General features: G+C 38.1%; 1 protein-coding gene across 1 annotated transcript; it reads left to right on the plus strand.

The window, feature by feature from the left end:
* Nucleotides 1-12,332: 12,332 nt before the first annotated feature.
* Nucleotides 12,333-13,732, plus strand: LOC132279531 (putative expansin-B2). Its single transcript, XM_059781525.1, has 4 exons — nt 12,333-12,549; nt 12,684-12,796; nt 12,900-13,081; nt 13,250-13,732. The coding sequence occupies exons 1-4, from the start codon at nt 12,360-12,362 to the stop codon at nt 13,575-13,577; spliced, it is 813 nt and encodes a 270-aa protein (XP_059637508.1). The 5' UTR covers nt 12,333-12,359; the 3' UTR covers nt 13,578-13,732.
* Nucleotides 13,733-20,598: the final 6,866 nt, after the last annotated feature.

Raw genomic sequence — 20,598 nt, forward strand, 5'->3', positions numbered from 1 at the left:
CACTTATCTTGCTTAAGTGCCTGGCGCTCGGCTATAATGCCACTTGCCACTTGCCTTTAAATTTTTAGCAAGTGTCTGGCGTTCGGCTCATGGTGCCAGCTGCCACTTGTCTTGCTTAAGTGCCTGGCGCTCGGCTATAATGCCATTTGCCACTTGGCTTTAAATTTTTAGCAAGTGTTTGGCGTTCGGCTTATAGTGCCAGCTGCCACTTATCTTGCTTAAGTGCCTGGCGCTCGGCTAGAATGCCACTTGCCACTTGGCTTTAAATTTTTAGCAAGTGTCTGGCGTTCGGCTTATAGTGCCAGCTGCCACTTATCTTGCTTAAGTACCTGGCGCTCGGCTAGAATGCCACTTGCCACTTGGCTTTAAATTTTTAGCAAGTGCCTGGCGTTCGGCTCATGGTGCCAGCTGCCACTTATCTTGCTTAAGTGCCTGGCGCTCGGCTATAATGCCACTTGCCACTTGGCTTTAAATTTTTAGCAAGTCGTTGGAAAAGAAAGTTATTTATTTTTTTTTGTAAATTTCAGTAACTTGCTCATTCATACGTATTTGATTGACAACAAACAACATCCAATTAAAGCCAAAACTTAGCTTTTATTGGTAGTACCTCTTCAGAGACGTGGCGTTCCAGGGCTTGCTGACCAACCTTCCCGCCATGGTTTCCAACGTATATGCCCCCTTGCCTATGACTTCTGCAATTCTGTATGGGCCTTCCCAGGGTGGCATCATTTTTTTGACCATCCCCACCTTTCTTTTCGGAACCAGATCGCCAGGGGCAAAATCCCTGTGTTTTACTCTTTTGTTGTGACTATTCGCCAATACTTGCTGATACGATGCTAACCTTATAGCCGCTGCGTCCCTCTTTTCGTCTATCATATCGAGGTTCAATCTTAACAGCTTGTCGTTCTGATCTCGACTCCATGCTAAGCTTCTGATAGTGGGGACCAAATGCTCAACCGGTATAACTGCCTCGGTACCATACGCCATTGCAAACGGGCTCTCCCCAGTCGGCCGCCTTGGGGTGGTTCTGTAAGCCCATAGAACGTTCGGGAGTTCATCCAACCACTTCCCTTTATGATCTTCCAGCTTCTTCTTAATGCAGGCGAAAATGGTTCTGTTTGTGATTTCTGCTTGTCCGTTGGCCTGAGGATGACTTACTGCAGCCAACTTCTGGTTGATTCCATACTCCTCCAGCAGCTTTCTTACTTGCCTGCTGTCGAGGTTTGTGCCATTGTCCATGACTATTGCTCTAGGAACACCGAAACGGCAGATAATATTGTTCCAAATAAATCGTCTTACATGAGTCTGAGTCACGCTAGGATATGGTTCTGCTTCCACCCATTTAGTGAAGTAATCCGTGGCCAGTAACACATACTTGTTCTGAGCTCTTGCAGTTGGCAGAGGACCGACCACATCCATCCCCCATTGCGCGAAAGGCCATGGCGAGGCCATTACGTGCAATTCCTCAGGTGGTTGGTGGATCAATGGTCCATATCGTTGGCATTTATCGCACCTTCGAGAGAACTCCTCCGCATCTCTTGACATGTTTGGCCAGAAATACCCTTGTGTCATTGCTTTATGCGCTAACGATCGCCCCCCAGAATGATTGCCACACACACCCTCATGAATAGCTCGCAATACCTGCTGCGCCTCCGCGGGGGTGACACACTTCAAGTATGGGCCAGAGTAGGACCTTCTGTACAGCTGGCTACGCACGATGGCGTACTTTGCAGCGTTCTTTTTGAGTCTCCTAGCTTCATCCTTCTGCATAGGCAAAACGCCATCTCGAATATAGGTGATGATGGGGTCAATCCAACTCGGTTCATACGGTATGACGTTGACTTGCCAAGGGTCATAGTCCAACGGTTCTTCCAAAATAGATGGCTGGGTCAATATTCCTACTGGAATCACCCTCGCCAATGTTTCACCGCAACTCGAAGCACTACATGCTAACCGGTCTGCATCTGCATTCTGTTCCCTCGGCAACTGTATGAATTCAATCTTTGCAAAGTCCTTGGCTTTATGCAGAACGGCAGAACGATATGCCCCCATCGTGTCATCCTTGGTCGCGTACTCACCATTTACCTGCCGAACAATCAGCTGCGAGTCACTATACACAGTCAAACTTTTGATCTGTAGCTCTCTGGCCAACTTTAATCCATTTAGCAACGTCTCGTATTCCGCTTCATTATTGGTGGCTCGGAACTCAAGTCTGAGTGCTTGGCTCAAGGAAGTACCCTCTGGGGTTTGCAGTTTGATCCCAATTCCAGCCCCCATCTGGTTAGAGGAGCCATCCACAAAAAGTTTCCAAGAGCCGCATCTAAGGTCTTCTTCCGTATCTTCGGCGTCACATTCTAGCAGGAAATCGGCCACCGCTTGCCCTTTAACAGCTGTTCTCGGGTCATACGTTATGTCAAATGAACTCAACTCTATGGCCCACTTTGTCATTCTGCCCGAGAGCTCTGGCTTGTGCATAAGCGTTCTGATTGGGAAAGTTGTTAGAACAGCTATGGGGTGGGATTCGAAATAATGCCTCAACTTTCTTTTTGCATTTACAAGTGCAAGTACCACCCGTTCGGCCTTTGAGTATCTTTTTTCTGCCTCCGTCAGTGTTTTGCTTACATAAAATACCGGGTATTGCACCCCTTCCTTGCAACGAATCAGAACGGCACTCGTCGCGACACCAGATACTCCAAGATATAGAAATAACTTTTCTTCCGGATCTGGGGCTGACAGGACTGGTGGATTCTGCATATATTCCTTCAAATGAGTCAATGCTTGTCGTTGCTCATCCCCCCAGACCTGCCTTCCATGGCTCCGAATCGTGTCAAAGAACGGTTTGCAGTGATCTGACAATTTTGAAATAAATCGACTTAATGCAGCTATTCGTCCTGTGAAGGCTTGCACCTCTCTGATCGTCTTTGGCTCGGCATTCTTAATCAAAGCCTCTGCTTGAGCGGGGCTAACTTCGATGCCTCTGCGGTTGACCACGTGTCCCAGAAACTGTCCGGAACTCACACCGAACGAGCACTTGGTTGGATTGAGCCTCATCCCATATCGCTTTAGTACATCAAATACATCTTGCAGATGCTTCAGATGATCATCCTTATTCCTACTCTTTACCACCATATCATCAATATAGGCTTCCACAATCTTACCCATTTGATTCTTAAAAACTTTGCTAACAAGTCTTTGATAAGTTGCTCCCGCATTCTTTAGTCCGAAAGGCATAACTTTGTAGCAGTATGTTCCTCGCTCGGTGACGAAAGAAGTTTTTTCTTCATCTGCGGGGTCTATAGGGATCTGATTATAACCTGAATAAGCGTCCAGAAAGGTTAAACGCTCATACCCGGTGGTGGCATCCACCATTTGATCAATCTTAGGCAGCGGGAAGCTGTCCTTCGGACAGGCTTTGTTCAAATTGGTGAAATCAATGCATACTCGCCATTTCCCATTCTTCTTCTGCACGACAACGACGTTGGACAGCCAATCAGGGTAGTGCACTTCTCTGATAAATCCCGCATCAAGCAGCCTATCGACCTCTTCCGCTATGATTTGATTACGTTCTGGAGCAAATCTTCGCTGCTTCTGTTTCACCGGTTTGAAATTGGGATTGACATTCAGGGAATGACAGGATACGGAGGGACTAATTCCAGGCATGTCTAGGTGACTCCATGCAAATACGTCGGCATTGTGGGACAAGAAATCCACTAGCTCTTGCTGCTCTTCTCTGGTCAGTCTTATACCTACTCTGGTAGTTCGTTCTGGCCTGGACTGATCGATCTGCACATCTAGAAGGGGCTCCTCGGTCAAGTCGACTGACTCCTCCACCCTGTTCTGCTCGGGCGGAGGTTCCTGTAATTGCTATCTGGGGCTTGCCGAACGGACGGGCGCCTTCCCTTTCCCAGCATGTTTTAGTGTGACGGAATAACACTCTTTGGCTGCAACCTGATCCCCCCGAATGTCTATCACTTTATCTCCATCGGGTCCGAGGCACCTCATGACCTGATGCAGAGTTGAGGGTACACCTTGGACCCTGTGAATCCATCCTCTTCCCATCAGGAGATTATACGAGGGGTGAATTTCTACAACCACAAAAGTTTCCATAAGAGCTCGTTCTGCAGCTTGAACTTCCACTTCCACCATCCCGACGGGCTCCACCCTCTTCCCATCGAACCCTAACAAGGGATTTCCGGTGGGCTTGAGCTTCTCTGGTTGAATCTCGAGCCTATCAAATGTGTCCCTCGGCATGATATTCGCACTGCTCCCAGGATCGATCAGAACTCTGCGCACCAAGCAGTCTGCCACTGTCAAACTGACTACCAACGGGTCTTCATGGGGCAGTTGAACACGCTGCAGGTCTGTCCAGTCGAATTTTATCTGCATCGACGGGCTCTGCTGGTGTAGAGTATTCACACTGCTGACCCTTTTCTTCATCTGCGCTTGCCGCAGGCGCGCCCGGAGTAGCTCATCCGACTCTTCACTAGGCTCGGGTCGACCATGGATAGCATTGATTATACGAACTGGTTGTGAATTGTGGGAGCTTTGTTTATGACTCCTTTTTATTTGTTCCACCGGTCGATTCTGCTCTATCGCCGAACCTTGAACATAACTCGCGAACTCCCCTCTAGCTATCAACATCTCCACTTGCCTCCTCAGGTTCCTGCATTCGTTAGTCTGATGACCGAAGTCAGAATGGAAAGCACAATGTTTAGTTTGATCCCTCTGTTCGAGGGGTTGCCTAATTGGCAGTGGTGGATGAAACTTATCTTTGTTCTCCTGATACAGTCTCGCCAGAGTGACCTTCAGCGGAGTAATCAGCTCTTCCTCCCTGGACCTTTTTTCTGCCTTCCAAGAGGTCTGACGTTGCGGCTGAGCCTGCTTCTGCCTAATCTTTGCCTTGGACTTTTCCTCGGTCGACACGAGCGACGCTGTCCGAGCATTAGCTGCCTCCTCTTCTTCTAGGCGCACAAAGCCATCGGCTCTTTCATTGAGTTCATCCATAGTAGTTGGCGTGTTCACTACCAGACTGGTGTGAAACGGAGTTCCACGTGTCATGGCTAACTTGAAGGCTTGAACTGCTGTAGAAGGGTGGCATTCGATCACCATACTCTTAGTGAGATTAAACCTGGTAAGAAAAGCCTGGAGACGTTCATCCTTGTGCTGCCTCATCGTGAATAGGCTCGAGATGTCTTTCGGCGGGCGCTTATTCCCATAGTACTGGCTTATGAACCGATCGCACAGGTTTCTGAAGCTACCAATGGAGCTCCTAGGCAAGTTTTTGAACCAGCTGAGCGCCGGTCCGGCTAGGCTTGTAGGGAAACATTTGCACATTAAAGAGTCGTTTTCCGTATTCAGGGCCATTTTCAACTGGATATGATACACATGATCGATCGGATCGGTCGTTCCGTCGAACAGAATAAAGACTGGCATAGCAAACTTCCTTGGATGCGGGGCATTCAAGATCTCGTCGGTTAATGGTGAATCCACCGTCCGAGCTGCGGATCGGAGAGCTTCATTCTCTCTCTGGAGTCCAGCAGTAGCTCTGTGAGTTACGGTTCTGCCCTCCGAACCGCGATGAGTGATAGTAACCATGGAGGGCCGGTAAGACGGATCGAACGACCGTTCCTCTATGAACTTTCTTTGCCAAGGCGACGCTACTCGACGGTGATCAACCTCTATCACTTCCTCTCGGTCGAACCTTTCCCGCTGCGGATCAACGTGAGTCGATCCTTCGCGATCTTCAACCCGACGAACATTTGGCGGCAAATTGTCCATCATCCTTTCATCACGGTGGTGAGCTGACTGATTGTTCTCGTCCTGTTCGCCTTGACGCGCGATATTAGATTGAACACCTCCTTCACCGACCGGAAGTGGATGCGAAACCGCAGGTATTTGCCGATGTTGCATTCCAGCTTTCAATTCTGCATTCTCTTTTTTGAGAGCTTCAATCAAGTTCATCAACTCCTCAAGCTTTGTTTGCTGGACAGCCTCCATCGGATTGGAGCTTTCACCTATCATTATTCCTGAACGGAGTAAAGGCATTAATCTCAAGTTCGCGAGTAGATCCGAGCTTCGTGAGTGGGAATTTTTTAGATCTGGCTTCGAATTCTCCGAATTATGCTCACTGTTTACGAGATCTGAATTGCCTGAACTCTAAATCCGTCAGATCCTGCCACAATCGAACAACTCGTTGTTGCGTAGATCTGAAGCCACTCCTGCCAAAGCTTCAAGAATTGTAATTCCTCCAGAGTAGGTCACAATCGCTCAGATCTGGATCCAAATCCCAAAGATCGAGTCTCGATCAACCGAATTGGTTTGAATCCACTCGATATTCCTCATTGATCAACCAAACTTCCATGCGATTCCCACAGACGGCGCCAATTGAAGATGCAAGAAATTCGTTCCCTCTTTCTCCCTCTAGAATTCTTACACTTCAACCAAAAAGATCCCCCCCTCTCTTTCATTCATTCACTTATTTATAGATATTTACAAGATATTTACAAATATTGACTGATTGCTGGATCTGGGCCTATTCCTCCATAAGTCCTGGTCACCTTTGATGGGCTTACTCGCGTTTGGCCCATATGGCAGTGTCTTTATATGGGCCGACCCAGCTGTACGGACCGAATGTAGTGCTTGCAAGTCGGATCCGGCCCATGTCGTCCTGGGCCTCCTCAATATGGAATGGTGATTGTGATGTTATTACAACAGAAGACAAATTTCATGAGGAGGGGTGAAAACATTGATATGATTACTGCACAGGAAAAGCAATGTTGGGAACGATACAGAAAGGTTGAGCAAATCAAATTCAACTTTACTTTATTTATACTATGTGTTAAACCAACAATTATTGTGTTTCAATTAAACATGCTTTCGTTTAATAATACCAAAAATACATATTAAAGCACCACATGCATCCACCACAACTAAATTAGCTTTACTTTAAGCAAAGTGATTGCATTGGGGGCCCTATTTACCTTTATTTTTAGTGATTGCAGATTAGTGAATCTCTCACTTTTAGCTAGTAAAAATTCCAAAAAAACCTTAAAAATTTGGTTGACAGATATATATAGTTTTTTTATTTAAAAAAAAAATATATAATAAATTTTAAAGTTTTTTTTATAAATTTTATCAACCAGCCAGTGACTAGCGGTATCAGCCTCTTACCTCTCAAAGGGAAGTTAGGGGTTTAACTTTCAGAAGAGCACAAGTATGTGTGAGTACCAACTAAAAAAAAAAAAAAAAAAAAAGTTATAAATTTTTTCAGAAACACAAAACCAAGCACCTTAAATTGCTATGCAATATGCCCATCATTTTGACTTAATATAAACATTGTTGTGATGAATTATATCACGAGAAAATAAAATACTTGTAATCAGAAAATGAAAGCGCTTTAAATAATGGAACGATCTCGGAGTCACACTCACATGAGTTGTATATCTCGATTAATTGGGATTTTATTGCATCCCTCTTTAATGTAATCTATTTATAATCTCATGATGAGAGCAGTGTGGAGTTGTTATTAGCTGAGAAGATGCAGTAGTTGTTGAAAGGACAAGCCTAACTAAGATGATGTTGGCGCGTAGGAGCATTCCAAATGAAAGTGATAGAGTTCCAGTCAATAATTTATAGACTCCAATTTTTTTGAAAAAGACGTAGCTGTAGATATAAATGGAGACTATTGAAACGTGAATCAACATTTCAATGTCACATTGACACTATCTCTAATTTGTGTAAAAGTAATTAAGAGTCTTGTCCGTTTAGCAAATAGTGAGGGATGTGTTAATAGTTGGGATTATTTTCCTTTATTTGATCAGGTAAATAGACTCGCATGGCCAATGAACTTTGAAGAGGTTTTCCTCATCAATATCCTTGTTTTGGCCTGGATTCTTGGCGGTTTAAATCAGATGAAGGACCGGATGAGCCTTTGCCTTCTGACTCATAAAATTAAGTTATTAGATATTATCATCGACGGATTTACAGTGGACTTGGTAGGGGTAGTCACCCCTTTTTTGTATTATATACCTATACAATTTTAATATTGCTTTAATTGAAATTAATGAAAATCTCATTACATAAGTTTGTCCCCTTTCACATAATTTTTTAAGTGTCCCATATTATTGTATACCCATTTATTTATAGCCATTACGCATGTTATTCTTATACCCTATTCACCTTTTCATCTGATGATGTAGGTAGCCCTCTCTAACAATAAGCATATATATATATATATATCTCTCTCTCTCACATGCTTGCACTTATTTTACATTTGGTGTAATATGGGCATGATTGTTTTTACACATTCTCATACTTATTGCACAAGGGATGCCACTTGGAAACATTCTAAAACAAGCAAAGGGTCTTTGGCTTAATGGTATAACCTCCCCATCTTCAAAGAAGAGGGGAGGAGTTCGAGCCCCGACGTAGACAAAAAAGTGTGTGTATGTCTGCTTTACTATTCAAAAAAAAAAAAAAAACATTCTAAAACAATGTTTCTCAGAAAAGACATACAAGATGCCAAATTAAAGTAGCAATAGTGTGCCCTAGGTGTGGTCTATTTGAGGAATTCATCAAGCATTTGTTATTTTAGTGTTCTCATTTTGTCCATGTGTGGAAGATTTTGCTGCTGCAGTTGGATTTTATATCTAATCCTCCCGTCTCTTTTAAGGAGCGGTGGCCGAACTTACTAAACCCAGGGGGGCAAGGGCATGTTAGTCGGGAATCGCTGGGTTGGATTGCTTTTTGTTGTTGGGGTATTTGGAAAGCGCGTAATAGGTTCCTTTTTGAAGAAGACCTATTATCTCCTTTGAGTATTGTTTTCTGGGTCTCATCTCAGTTTTGGGAACTGCTTCCATTTACCCCGTTTCTCCTTCCCCTGTCCAATGGTCACCTCCTCCTATGGATATGGTTAAATGTAATGTGAATGCCTCGTTTTCTTTATCGACCAGAGTTGGTGGTAAAGGGGCGGTTTTCTGGAATTCACAGGGTCAGATTTTGAAGGTGGTGGTTTTTTCCCCTTTCACTTCATCTAGTGCTTCCCAAGCTGAAGCTATAGCTCTTCGTAAAGCTCTCTTGTGGGCCTTGTCACTGTGTTATGATCGGGTTTGGTTTGAATATGATTCGTTGTTGGTGGTTCAGACGATTAATGGAGTGGATGCAAGTCCGGTGAAGATTCATTCTGTTTCTTTCAATGTGCAAGTGCTTTTGGAGCGATTCTCCTGTTCTCGTGTTAGTTATGTCCGTCGGCATGGCAGCGGAGTCGCCCATGTGTTTGCTAAGCTTTCACGATCTCATATTTCAAGTGATATTGATCTTATTCATATTCCAATTGATATCATAGAGTTAGCAGCGAAAGATTGTAAGCTTTGTTTTCTTACTGTTTATTTGCCAAGGCAAAAAAAATAAAAAAATGTAGCAATAGAGGGATAACATAAATATTATATAATATTGACGAAGGTAAGAAGAAGCTAGCATGGTGTTTGTGGGTATATACCATATGATTATGATCATTAAAAATTAATAAAAGTGGTGTATTGCGTTATGGTTTGGTGTTATACTCCTTTCCGACCACTTTCTAAATGGCTTAACTACACTTTCAAACCTTCAACCTCTTATTTTATTCTTAATACCAACTAAGACTGTCCCCTCTCCACCCACTTATTATTTTGATAAACAAAGGCCAGCCGCTATACACTTTTTTTCCCCCCAAATTGATTACTTATTATTATCATCGTGTTCCATATTAATCCAATATAATAAAAAAAATTCAAATAAGAATAGTGAAATCATCAAAATGTAATAAGATATATACTACAAAGAAATTAGAATATGAGTTTTGATTGAAGGATAAAATGTACTTATCCATGTTGTTATATATTTTGAGAATCAGTATTAGACATCTGTCGTGTTGTCACTAAGCAACTAAAGAGTTAGTTAAATAACAAGACAGGAGGGCCGAACAAATATCTAATCTTTATCTTCGAGTTTTTGTCGTGAGAAAAAAAAAAAAAATTAAATGAATGTAACAAACCAGGGTATCTTGTTCTACTTTATTGTCTGAGAGGAATGAAGGATGACACTGCAAATAAAAAAATTAGGTTAATTTCTTGCCAGTTTGATGGAATGAAGCTTAAAACAAGTGTATTTCTTATTGTATTTCAACCCATGCTTCCTTGTCCTTCTTGAGACACTCACCAAACCTCAACCTTTATTTAATTCAAACTTCTTCCCATTTTTATATTTGTATCTTGGACATCTGTTAAGTTTTGTTTGGTTTGATAAAATATATGATGTGAAGTGCTTCTTGTAATAGGAGAAGTTCAAAATATTGCTTCCGATGGCTTTGGGCTAACTTTAGCTTTTCTTGTTCTTTGGATTTAGGCTCCAATGTTTTGATAGGTATGACCCAGAATGAACTCGTGTCAGGCTTTACAAACCGAAAGTATTATAATCCATTCACACACATTCGAAAGCCCAATTAGCATATGTTCTTTAAGGCAGATAGTTGGAATAGAATAATCTGATTACAGATAGGCCCATTAAGTTTTGGACTATTCCAATGCAATAAAAATCCATAAAGTTAGGTCTCAGAATTATTATCAATTTTTTAAATAGCTATTATGGAAAAGGAAGGTGTCCCCAACTTCCCATGCAAGCATATTGTTCTTTAGAAATTTCTATGATAAATTGAATTTTAAAAAAATAAAAATAAAAATAAAAAACAAAGTTACAGAAATTCCATTTCAATTAGTAATTCGAAGAAAAAAAACCATAAAGACTGACTTTATAGTAACAACTACAATTATTAATTTCTTCGGAATAATTAATGGCAATTGTATTGACATGTTACAGTCGGAAGAAAAACGGAGAGGCCAAACCCATATAGGCACAGCCCAGGCCCAAAGAAACAAGGTCTTTAAAAAGTCCAAAAACTACAATTATTAATTTGTTTCGGAATAATTAATGGCAATTGTATTGACATGTTACAGTCGGAAGAAAACGGAGAGGCCAAACCCATATAGGCACAGCCCAGGCCCAAAGAAACAAGGTCTTTAAAAAGTCCAAAAACTACAATTATTTTGCATCCAGAGCAAGAAGCGCAAATTAAATCTGCAGATTGAGATTACAATGACCATATCCATCTCTGGAATACTAATAAATTTATTTCATGTAAGCTCTACAAAATACTGAAATTATAGTATACATACATATATATATATGGCATAAATAATATTAAAAGACAAAATGACTCTAGAAAATAAAGTAAAACAGAAGTCGAGTCTATAATATATATACATAAAAACCCAAATCCCGCCAAATATTACGCGACGTATGTTTATTATGAATGTGACGCGCCCTTGTTTTAACCGTCCAGTCAATAACCACCATTAACGGCTAGGTTAATGGATATATGAACGTATGTATCGCTTTCAATCACAACCGCAAATCATGTGCGAGGTTAAGACGTATTTACTTTAAGATAATTGGACACTTGTGGGACCCACGGCATGGGTTGGCCCACCTTATTGAATATGAGCTTCTGAGTTTGATCTTTCATGTATGAGCAATGATGGTAATATTTGGAAGTTAGAGCAATCAGACACGCACCCATTCTCCTCCCCAACACACACACACACACAATTTAAACAAAAGATAAGATGAGGTGGGCAAAATTTTAAGTTTAAAGGGATAGGTAATCTCCCAAATAAATCTGGCGACGAACGAATCTCCTTTGGTATCGCAAACGAATTGAGGGAGAGCGGCTATAAGAATGAAATCCTACCAATCAATCAAGTATGACAAAAAACAATTATTAAATCTTTGCCTCTTTTAGACCTTTGACGACGGACTTGATCATCTGAGAGCTCTTGGCATGTACCACAACGGTATTGTACATATTTATCGATCTTTAATTTTTTTCTTTGCAAGAAAATAGTGTCGTACCGGGCCACGTAGATTTCTTCCCCAACACATATATACACTTTTGTGAATCGAAATGTTTGGAACAATACTTTGGTTCTCATTAGTAATTAAATTTGATAATTAAAAATGACGTGTCCCATTTATTATTAGTCCACATCAATAGTGAGTATAGTGTAGATCCTCACTGGATCTAAGAATTGTTGAAATATTTATATTTCAAATATGCATATAAAATACCTCTAGGTCTTTTCCATAAAAATATAAATGAAGCCCAGATTTTGTTGTAAGGGCACGTGGCCTCTGATATTGTGTATGCAGTGTATGCAATTGAAAAGAAGTAAACAAGCACAGCTCTCACTCTATAAATAGCAGTCAATTAAGTGACCAACCCATCATTGATGCAACCAATCTCTATAGCTACATTAATTTTGATCATGTCTCTAATTAATCTTAACTACTCCTTCCCTTTCCTTTTAATTAATGTAGCTCTCTTTTCTCTTCTGATTGCCTCTTGCTCATGCTTCAATCCAAAGCTTTTTAGTGTCGCAAAAACCCAATCTAATTCAGGTTGGTCTTTCGCTCCTGCAACATGGTATGGTAGCTCCAATGGTGCTGGAAGCGATGGTAATATATATATATATATACACACACACACATGTGTGTGTGTGTAAAGTTTAATTGGCGACATATATATACATGTTTGACTAGTTATATATAATTGTTACAATATTTGATGTTAAATATTGTTGTACATATAGGTGGGGCCTGTGGATATGTAAATGCTGTAGAGCAACCCCCATTCTCTTCCTTGATATCTGCTGGTGGTCCTTCTTTGTACCAATCAGGCAAAGAGTGTGGAGCTTGCTATGAGGTGATCACGACTAAAATCTACATTACTATATATATGTGTGTGTGTGTGTGTGTATATATATATATATCATAAACTTAATTGTTATTGTTATGATGGATTTCAGGTAAAATGCACAAACAATACAGCATGCTCTGGGGCTCCGGTAAGAGTAGTGATAACAGATGAATGCCCTGGTTGTGAGTCTAATCATTTTGATTTAAGTGGCACTGCTTTCGGAGCCATGGCACTCTCCGGCCACGCAGATCAACTGCGTGATGCTGGTCGCTTACAAATACAATATAGAAGGTGGGTATATGCATGACAGTACGATCACAAAACTGTATGCTTTTTAAACTATTGTTCAGTTTTTTGGTCACTACATGATTTTGAACTATATATATAATTGTTTCTAGGGTTATATATGGGTTATATATAACTAATCCAATTTATTAATTAAATTGAATGGTCTAGCAGAGTACAGTGCAACTATCCCGGAGTTACCATAGCCTTCCATGTGGATGCTGGTTCCAACCCTAGCTACTTTGCTTCTGTAGTTGAGTACGAAGCCGGAGATGGTGACCTAGCCAGTGTTGATCTCAAACAGGCTCTGGACTCATACTCATGGCAGCCCATGCAGCATTCTTGGGGTGCAGTTTGGAAACTTGACGCAGGTTCCACGTTGACGGCCCCATTCTCTATTAAGCTCACTGAAATCGAGTCCGGGAAGACTCTGGTGGCCAATAATGTCATACCCGCCGGTTGGCAGCCTGGAAAAACCTATAGATCTCTAGTCAATTTTTAATGGCTAGCTACGTCTTTATATATATTTACCTATGTATGAATAAGATAGAGTTACCCATTTTGGAGTAAATGTGGTCTGCTCGTCTTTTTTATTTATTGATATAACTGTTTTTTTTCTACTCTCCAACTTGTACTTTAAAAAGGAGATGAAGTACTACTGTGTTACATGTGTTGGTGCATGTTATATTCAGTATATATTATGTTAGTTTTTATTTTAACCTAACTTAAATTTTGCACCTTTCGGGGAGGAAAAAAAAAAAAAAAAAAAAAAAAAAAAAAAAAAAAAAAAAAAAAAAAAGAAGTAAAAAAAAATCCTAAATTTAGCTTAATAAATTTGTTAAAATGTAAAATATATACATATATTAGATAAAGAAATGTAATATAGAAAACTAACAAATTAGGTAGTTATGACTTATGGATACAAAATTATAAAATTATTAACAGGAAATTACACGTAGTTATGTTCTTAAGATAATTGCCAAACTATGAAGTCCATAATTCTTTTCCGAAATTCCATACTTCGTGTAATTTCATTTAGTAAGTTCATAATTTAGTAATTGTGAATCCACAAGTTTCTTTGCTAGTTTCGACCCAATGTAATAAGGTAATATACTTTTTAGGTATATATCATAATGGTGTTTATTTTTTGCCTTGAGGGACATAGAGGCATTGGCAGAGATCGAGAAGGTAAGTCCTTCATTTCGAACCGTACTCATAACTTGAATGGTAAGTATATTGTGAAGTCGATACACGTATTATTTTATTTTTTAAAGAAAAACAGTTAACAATTTCTTTATTAAAAAAGAATAATGATATATCTTTTGATTAAAATGTTTTGAGGTGGCATAGCCACATCAACAAACGTTATTTCCTTTCCTTTGCTACCTAAAACACAAAAAACGTTTCTCTCCTCTATTAGCTCCAATTTCCCTCTCTTTCTCTCTCTCCCTATTTTCATCTCTTGATTCTTCCTATTATCTCTATCCAATTTCCTCTTTCTTGGACCAACAAAAAGTTTAGGAGAAAAACATATACGGATACTTTTGTCCAAGAGGACCTTTGCAAAACTGTTTCTTGTGTTTTTAGAACTTTTGACAACAAAAAGGAAACAGGAGTAAAAAAAAAACAAATGTTGCCGAAAGAGTTGAAAATTATTCAGTAAGAAACTAATTAAGTTTGAAAATTGTGTCATTTTGATGGGATTAGCAAATATTCTATTGGGTTAAATATTTTAAGGGAAACAAATTTGATTACAGTAGCAATCCAATCTCTAAGTCTTTTAACCATATGGTTTCGAACTTTTGACATTTTGAGCACCATAGTAAGATGTTTGATGTTTGATGTTTGATGTGGACTTTTCTGGCAGAACTAAAGTCACATCCATTTGATTTTTTATAATTTTATTGTGCTTCTCAAATCTTATTATAGGTAACAAAGGTATATATACATATATAGTTTCAATTGAGCTAAGAGCAAAATAAAAAATCAAATGGATTTGACCTTTCATAAGAAATTCTACAAATTAGTAAGAATAATGATACGGTGATCGATGAATAAATTCCGAATCAATATTGAATCTGACGTATTTTTGTCCACTTCATCTACTTAAACAGTTTTCAAAAATAATTGTTTAACACGCGATAAGAATGGCCAACTACGTCAAATTCGATACTAATTCGGTGATTCTTTTTCGGTTCCCCTATCATTACTCAACTAGTAATCAACATTCAATTTTGTGTCTATATCAACATATTTATATTTCAAATAAGGAATGGAATGGATAGCGCCATTTTCTCATTAACAGACTAGATATTCAAATGCACTACATACATTTTCATATCAAGATTCAAAAATTTTGAATTTTTTTTTCTTTTCGGTAAGTAAAAATTTTGAATTAAATTTATACGTGAAAACTTAGTCAATTGAATTTTGATATGTCATCGTTTAGACATTAGTTTCTAATAATTCTTTCATGGAGATTGGAGGAACATGTTCAATCTATTTATGAGACAGAAACCCATAAAAGAGGATGAAGATTCGCGGACTGGGCCACCCTGGCCCAATCTAGATTTGTTCGGGCTAATCTGGGGCTAGTTGGGCCTGTTACTTTAGGCATTTGGGTTGGTTATTAGCCCTTGTTGATTTCTGTTTATCCTTTAATAAATTTTCGATTATCATGCGGTGGATTAAAGACAAAATTACCGTGAAAATTTTATAAACATAAGTCATAGTTATACATACATAAGACCCAAATCCCGCCAAATATTACGGGACATATGTTCACTAAGATGTGACGCACCCGTGTTTTATAATCGTTTTATGATCAGATATTCAACGGCCAATACACCATTAACAGCTAAAAGCATCTCCAATACTCTCTCATTTGAGCTCTCAAATTCAAAATATGAGAGGTGGCTAAAAAATGAGCTCTTCAATAGGCTCTCATTTGAGCTCTCAAAATTTGAGATTCTCAAATTCACTCTCAAATCTACAGTTGCCAATTTTTTTGGCAAGTCTCTTAATTCCTCTCTCATTTCTCTCCCTCTCATCTATAACGACAAGTTTGTTGCCATTTCCAAAATCTGACTTCAATCTCTCTCTCGCTATCTCTATATATATATGTATGTTTGTATATCTAACTCTCAATACAAAGCCCTATTTTTGTACCCAGCACCATAATTTCTTCTTGTTTTTCTTAACCCTCCTTGCACTAATCGAAACCTCTCCAGAAAATAGAGCACCAAACCCAAATGAGTTTGATTATTGATGAAGAAGAAGAAGAAGGAGACGACGTGCCCAGCTCAAGTCCTATCTCGCCACTCTTTAGTGTTTACCAAATAACCAAATGGTCAAATACTTGGGAATAACTGGATTTAAACCAACATCCCATTGCGTACACTATAAACACTCATAGCAATTAAATAAACAAACTACGCACAAACTAATTAAGATCTACTGCCAAATTAGCTCCTTCTACAGATAACAATATAAGCTTTATGAAAGTTCACATATCAATTCAATGATTCCAATTTTTCCATGGTCGAAGATGGCATTTACGGATCCAGCTTGAGGATTAGCAGTTGCAGAGAGAGGGGGGCAAGCTTGAAAGTTGAGAAACAGCAGCTGAAGCTTGCGAACGGCAAACCCGAACTGGAACAGCGAGTGATTGAAACTGAACGATATGGATTTTGATTTTTTGAACAATCTGAAATGATATGCCGATATGGGTTTTGAACTTTTGATTCTTGCAAACAAATAGATAAACTAAAATATATGGGTTTTGAACTTCTGATTCTTGTAGATTTTGTAATTTACAGTTGCAAAGAGAGAGAGAGGGCAAGTTCAGAATCAAGAACGAGAATAAAGATGGAGGCGATTGGGGAGGCTGAAATGATTTGCCCTAAAAATATTATGTGGGACATAATGCAATGAATGGTTAAGATGGGAAAATAATTTCGAAATCAATGGTCAGAGTTAAAGTAAGATTGGGAAACTAGAAGTGGGTTGGACTTGGTTTAATAGAGGGTGAGAATTGCTAAAATATAGCATTTTGGATGAAATACACAATTGGAGCAAAATTGCTAAAATATAGCATTTTGACACTGTAGCTCCTATCAAAATATAGATTTGGCAGCCCGAAATGGCATTTACCATTAGAGATGCTCTAAGGTAACCGATATATGAAAGTATGTATCGCTTTCAATCACAGCCGCAAATCTTATGCGAGGTCAAGAATCAAGTCGTGTTTACTTCAAGAAGTGGAGTGTCTTTGATTGGAGAAAATAGTGTGGATAATCGACACAAAGGTAATATTGTGAAACTCACAGCGTGGGTTGGTCCACTTTGTTAGAATACGAGCTTCTATGGCAAGTGGGTCCCAAACAGTTTTGTACGCCCAATAATTTAACTTTTGTTTTTTTGGGTCCTTGACAAGAACCACATACCCATTTTGCCTATTATGGAGACTTGGACCCTTACCATTCACTTTGAAAGGTAGATGAGATATCATTAGGTTATAAGTAGGGATAACAATGGGGCGGAGTATTTTGCCATCCCTAGATTACAAAGAGGACTTGTCCAACATTGCATCCGGATGGAAAAATGAATGGATATATATGGGTTGGGTGTTATCCCCACCTAATAGCTTAAACTTTTGAATCGAATTGCGAAGCACATACTCGTTACACCTAATTACAAAGCTCTCTTCTAACTGTATCTGTTTTACACGTCCGTTTAATTTAGAAGAGGGTGAGGCCACTCATAGTGTAATACCCCAATATTTTAAAAGGATTTATTAATTAAAATTATTTTATTTTATTTTATTTTATTATTATTATTTTTTTTGTTTAAATGATTTGTTTTATTTAATTAAGTGCGTAGATAAATTGTATTGTTTTAATTAAATTATATTTTGTAATTTTATTTGTTAAATTTATATAGTGTTTGATTTGTGGAATGCTAGTTAGTGAATTATTTATTTGATTTGTGTGATTTTATGTTTTGTAACTTTATTGTTAATTATTGGTAACTATTAAATTTAATTTCATTATCTTAGGTATTTAAATTATTTGGATTGGGTTTAAAGAAAGTTGGACCAACGGATGTGGTATTGGGTTTGAAGGAAGCCTTGTTGGGTTAATTATTAAAGGCCTATGGTTGTGAGGATATTTAATAATTATCTTTGCATAATTATACCTATATAATTACATGTGTATAAATTTAATTCATTATTAAATCATGTGGAGGGGTATATATGTCAATATAAATATATATTGATATATATATAGGTATATATAATTTATTTAACTAATGGTTAAATATGGAAGGTAATATATATATTTATATTAAAATATATATATGTATATATATTATTTAAAAGATAAATATTATTTATTTTATATGGTAATCATAATGGGAAAATGATTTAGGTTTTTGATGTGTATAAATAGACACATAAGACTTTAAGGTTATGAGTTTTTTCACATTAGAAAAATAAGAGAGTTAGAGAGAGAAGAAGAAGGGCTAACGAAGAAGAGACCGGATCAAAGAAGGAGGAGACCGGATTTGGAAAAGAAAGGCAAGTTCTTCTTTACTTCTCCTTTTAGGGCTCATAAGTCTGTCACCTGTTTATCGAGATTATAGTTTTATGTTATTTATTTTTTAAATTATTTTCAATTAAATTAATTTATTAATAGGATTATATGAGCATGTTTAGTCTTTACAAAATTATAAATTTAAACATGAGAATGTATATATGTGATGTTTTGATAATTTAAAATCCTTATGTGAGGTTAGGTTAATTAAACTTTATTTTCAAAATTTTTTATAGATTACTTTAACCTTGTGAAGCATGATGAATTGAATTAAATAGATCTTCATTTAATTATGTGTGTTCAGTTAGGCTCAAAATAATTAAATTAAGCTTGTGGGATTTTTCTAGAATTTTCTGGGATTTTATGGAAATTTTCTGAAATTATTTTAGGATTTTAGAAGTTATTTTTATATATTCTGTATATATATATATCTATATATATATATACTGTTTATATGTACGTACTGGGGGGTGTGTGTGATCGGCGCATCATTTAAAGGGAGGTGATTCGGTGCGGCGGCGTACACTGAACTACGGTGCGCCTCAAATCAGGACCAATAGATGGTCCTGATGAAATAGGAATGTTTCAGTGTGTGTGTATACATAGAACAATGGTGCAATCACTGATCTGGGTTGTTGGTGGCAATGATGATGGTGGATGATGATCTGGTGTGCCGCGGTCTATGGAGAGTTGGTGCGTCTTCAAGATCTGGCCGTTGGATGTAAATTAAATGCTGGGAGATGACACGGTGTGGACGAGCTCACCAAGAGACGGAAGGACAGCCAATAGGAAACAGCCAACACACGCCGAGAGTAGATCTGGCGCGTGAAGGCGCGTGGACGCGCCTACCAGTAAGGGGCAGCGCGTGGGGGCGCGTGTGAATAGTCTAGGAGTATGTGGTGGCGCGTGGGGATGCGTGTGAGGTCCTGGAAAGTTTCTTGGGAGTCTGGTGAATTTTTAGTATTTATCTTAAGCTTGTTAGGGTTAAAATTAACCATTAGAGGGTGTGTTCTTGGTGTTCTGAGAGCCTCAGAGTGTTACTGAGATACTTAGTAGCATTTAATTGGTATAAATATATTTAAATAAATAATTTTTACCATGGAAGAAGGTGTATATATGTATATATATATATATATATATATATATGTAAATATACGTAAATATGATTTTAAATAGTCAACGATTAGTATGGAATGTATTATATACACATATTTATATTATAAAATATATGTGTGTGTATATATATATATATGTATATCATTTAAGATTATTAAATATTATAAATCTTATTTAGTATAACTTTATCGTAATAGATACTCGGTTATTAAATTAACGACATGCTTATAATATGCATATAAAGTCTAGGTATAATTAAACTTAGAGTTAAGTTTAAAGTTAGTACATGGTTGAATTGTAGGCATGGATGAGTTACCTAAGGCTTTAATATATTGCCTTATTGGTTATGAATAAATTTCATATATGGGAAGCATGGTTGAATTGCTAATTAATTTTATAAGTAAAAATACTTAAGGAAGCATGGTTGAATTGCTAGTATATAAATAAATATATTTACAAATGGCATGGTTGATTTGCTGGTGCCTAATTAAGTTGCTATGTGTTTAGATGTTTAAAATGTCATCTAAGGTTAGGGTATGTATAGGTTAGATTATGACTACAATAATTTAGTACATACATGATAGTGTATTATTGTATATATATTAATAAAATAATAGTGGTGGAGACATGAATGATTTGTCAAAATTTAAATTTTGGATATGTAATTTAAATAATCAAAAGTATTATTGGGTTATGGATTTATTGGATTTTTTTTTTCTTTCTAAATTGTAAGTTATTGTTTAAATGACTAAATTACTGTTTAGGATGGAATTAAGGCGAGTGCAGTTTACTTTATGAGAAAATTATAAGGGG

Source organism: Cornus florida, unplaced genomic scaffold, assembly GCF_030987335.1.
Source record: "Cornus florida cultivar Cherokee Brave unplaced genomic scaffold, ASM3098733v1 CherokeeBrave_3.0.0_Hap2_Chr10, whole genome shotgun sequence".
Lineage (NCBI taxonomy): Eukaryota > Viridiplantae > Streptophyta > Magnoliopsida > Cornales > Cornaceae > Cornus > Cornus florida.

What these genes read in the sequence shown, in the direction of transcription:
- LOC132279531 (XM_059781525.1), top strand. Translation starts at nt 12,360, where the DNA reads ATGTCTCTAATTAATCTTAACTACTCCTTCCCTTTCCTTTTAATTAAT. An exon ending in CAATGGTGCTGGAAGCGATG is followed by an intron (nt 12,550 to 12,683) that starts GTAATATATATA and finishes TTGTACATATAG; the next exon opens with GTGGGGCCTGTGGATATGTA. An exon ending in AGTGTGGAGCTTGCTATGAG is followed by an intron (nt 12,797 to 12,899) that starts GTGATCACGACT and finishes GATGGATTTCAG; the next exon opens with GTAAAATGCACAAACAATAC.